Source organism: Vicia villosa, linkage group LG1, assembly GCF_029867415.1.
Source record: "Vicia villosa cultivar HV-30 ecotype Madison, WI linkage group LG1, Vvil1.0, whole genome shotgun sequence".
Classification (NCBI taxonomy): domain Eukaryota; kingdom Viridiplantae; phylum Streptophyta; class Magnoliopsida; order Fabales; family Fabaceae; genus Vicia; species Vicia villosa.
The window spans coordinates 40,019,024-40,022,503 of record NC_081180.1 but is presented as its reverse complement, the minus strand read 5'-3'; the positions used below and the strand labels follow the sequence as shown (position 1 = coordinate 40,022,503).

At 38.0% G+C, this 3,480-nt stretch overlaps 1 protein-coding gene across 1 annotated transcript; it reads right to left on the bottom strand.

Annotated features, from left to right (window-relative positions):
- Window positions 1–794: 794 nt before the first annotated feature.
- Window positions 795–2,716, bottom strand: LOC131618302 (uncharacterized). Its single transcript, XM_058889582.1, has 4 exons — window positions 2,649–2,716; window positions 1,123–2,133; window positions 962–1,020; window positions 795–811 (listed from the first exon to the last, which is right to left on the bottom strand). Exons 1-4 carry the CDS (start codon window positions 2,714–2,716, stop codon window positions 795–797), a joined length of 1,155 nt encoding a protein of 384 aa, XP_058745565.1.
- Window positions 2,717–3,480: the final 764 nt, after the last annotated feature.

The following is a 3,480-nucleotide window of genomic DNA, read 5'->3' as shown; positions in this document are numbered from 1 at the left end:
CAGCATGTGAACAATCCTTCGACTTCATGCTTAACTCTGTCGAACTGTCGAACCAAGAAGCTACCCTTCGACAATACTAGAGTTCGATCCAATATCTCACAGTAAGAGTAGAAGAGAGAAAGAAGATTTTCTATTTAGAATTCCAGTGTAAATAACATGAGGAGAAGTCTTATTTATATGTGAAAGAATTTGACTCAAATGAAAATAATCCATGAGTCATTTTATTTATCAATAGATTAATCCTAACTGGTATTCGATTCAAACATCTTCAAAAACGACAACCTAATCTAAAAAAGGAAACCCTAAAACTGCTATATGCATTAATTATTTAAAAGTTTTTCTAATCGATTAAGAGATAATTTACCTTGCTCTCGATTTAACTAAGTCCTTAGACGATTAGGCAATCTAAAAACTTTTTAAATTGATTAGAAATGACTCTTAATCGATTCCACATAAGTCTAAATATGTTTTCAAGAGATTTGTTGAAATAAGATTGAGTATTGAAATCTGTGTGTGTGTGAGTGCGCGCACGCGAGCTATCAAACTTTCACCACTTCAAATCTTTAAGTTTCCTGGTTGGATACAACCATGACTTGAGACTTCAATTGAAACTTGAGTCTTTTAATTGATGAGGCTTGAGATATATTCTTGATGAGGTTCTATCATTAGAACATTTACTTTAACAATTGAAATTAACTCCCCCTGTAATAGAGAACTCATAACATCCACAAGTCATTTGACCTATGGAGTTGTTATTTTCAAGACTATTGCCTCATTAGTAGTCATCATCAAAACTAATTGGCGGTCATACCTGCAAGCACATAGATCCACAACTTAATCCAGGGGTCATTGTGAAAATTGATTGTGGTGCTAGTGAATCCGACCACGCGCCCTTTGACTTTAACTTCACGAGGGAAATAAGCTAGGCGAGTCACCCCTCACAATAGGAAATATGGTTAACCTATTAGAGCTTGGGATCTTTCTGTTCCTTCCTCAACCAGGATCTGATGATAACCCGACCTGAAATCAATATTACTAAAAACATTAGTGAAATCAATCTTACTAAAAATATTAGCACCCACCAACTGATCCATCAAATCATCAATCCTCGAAAGTGGATACTTATTCTTGATAGTCACTCTATTAAACTGCCTGTAATCTACGCACAACCTCATACTTCCATCTTTCTTCTTAACTAGCAACACGAGCGCACCCCGCAGAGAGACACTCAGCCGAACAAAATTCTTCTCGAGTATATCTTCCAATTGCTTCTTCAGTTCATTCATATTAGAAGCCGACATTCTATAAGGATCCATCGATACTTGACTCGCACCTGGTACCAATTCTACAGAAAACTCTACTTCACGTTCCGGTGGCAAATCACTTATATCGTCTAGAAACAGCCCTGGAAATTCCCAAACAACCGAAAGTTCAACACTTGTAGCTTCACGGTCACTTTGCAACAATGCAAACATTGCAAACATCACGACTTCATCTATAAGGCATTCATTCACTTGCTTAGAAGTCAACAACATCAGTTCTCCATTATCACCAAACTTGGGGAACCTCAACGTCTTATTAAAACAATTAATATGAACATAGTTGAACTCCAACCAGTTCATACCAAGAATCGCGTCGATTTGGTGCAAGGGTAAACACACCAAATCCATCACAAGAATCCTACCAAAGATAGTCAAAGGACATTCCTTATAAACAAAAGTAGCAGTAACAAAACCACTAGCAGGAGTATCTATTACCATACTACCATCCATAGAAGACAATTGAAATCCCAACATAGTAGCACAATCAAGAGAAATAAACGAATGAGTAGCACCAGCTTCAATAATAGCAACCAATTTGATATTGTTAATAAAACAAGTACCTCGAATCAAGTTGTCCTTCTTTGTATCCTCCGCTCGACTCAAAGCAAACACCCTACCATTAATCTTGGTAGCATCAACATCCTTCTTTGACTTATGGCACTGGGTGCTGATATGACCCTGCTCACCACAATTAAAACAAGTCGGACCATTATCTTTGTAATCAGTAACTCGACGACCGATCTTACCACATCTGTGACATCTAAGCACCTTGTTCTCACACTCATTGGAACGGTGACCTTGCTCACTACACCTATAACATATGACAGTAGTAGAAGCTCCTTCCCCAATTGTCTTCTTCCCATCAACAATTTTCTATTTTCCCCTATCAGCAAGAGCATCTTAAGGCTTCTTACGATCATGATGTGGTTTTCCCCTCTTCTCGTTTAGACTCTTGTAATGAGCCGAATGATCAATAATTTCTTTTCTATAAGTTCGACAATTGTTCACCAATTTTGCAAACCTACACATCTGCTGATATCTAATCACTCGTTTAATCTCCGGATGCAACCCATTCTCAAACTTGATACACTTTGGAAACTCAAAACTCAGTTGTCTCTGCACTATAGTGTGGATAGGACTTCACAAGCTCCACAAACTTAGCAGCATACTCAATAATGGTTGAATTCCCCTATTTCAGCAAGGAACTCCATCTCTTTCTTTCCCCATACATCTTCGGGAAAATACTTCCTCAGGAACTCCCTCGTGAACACATCCCAAGTAATCACCTCGCCAGCAGCTTCCAATCTTTGACCAGTGCCAACTCACCAGTCATCAACTTCACCAACTAGCATATGAGTACCATAACACACCCTCTGCGCCGAAAAAAAATCCATCACCCGGAAGATCCTCTCGATCTCCTTAAGCCACTCTTGTGCCCCATCAAGATCATACTTACCCTTGAAGGTAGGCGGATTCTCTCTCTAGAACATACTCAAGCTACGCGACTCATCAGTCACTCAAGTATTAGGCTGATTATGCATTGCTTGAGCAATAGCCTCCTAGGAAGCAATAATTGCAGCGTCATTTCTTCCAGCCATACTCTGCTCACACCAAAAAGTTAGCATCAAGGTTAGAAATAATCCAATTGTCACACTACGAACTCAAGAACTTGGTCAGACGGCCCGATCTGCTCTGATACTACTAATGTAAAACCCTTTCTAACCCAATAAGAATATTCACAATATAATACGAATTAACATCAAATAAAATCACCAACAAGGGTGTCACATCGTCAAATAAACATCACAATAACTAGTCCTGCTCTGTAACACGGGTTGTATCAAAATTCATTTCAAAAACTATATCTCATTCATTATCATAAATCAAATCATATTATCTCGCAACAAAATCCACAACTTTAAGCATCTTTAAAATAGTCTCCATAAAACATCAATTTAAACTTCATGGTTCACGAGTTATAACTCAAAGCATCAACATCAAAATATAATTCAAATTCAAACTAATCAAAGTGAACATAATAGTTCTAAACATAACGACCATATTCTCGATGTTACGTATCAGAGCAAGACTCCTTTCAATCTAAACAATGGTAAAAGGACGCCATGAAGCTATCCTCAACTTCCACGGACTACTCATG

Excerpts from the sequence above, each read along its gene's own strand:
- LOC131618302 (XM_058889582.1), bottom strand. The coding sequence starts at position 2,716 with ATGGATTTTTTTTCGGCGCAGAGGGTGTGTTATGGTACTCATATGCTA. Across the intron at positions 2,134-2,648 it reads GTTGGTGAAGTTGATGACTG|GTGTAGTGAGCAAGGTCACC; the intron begins GTGAGTTGGCAC and ends CATATGTTATAG. Across the intron at positions 1,021-1,122 it reads AGAGTGACTATCAAGAATAA|GTCGGGTTATCATCAGATCC; the intron begins GTATCCACTTTC and ends TATTGATTTCAG.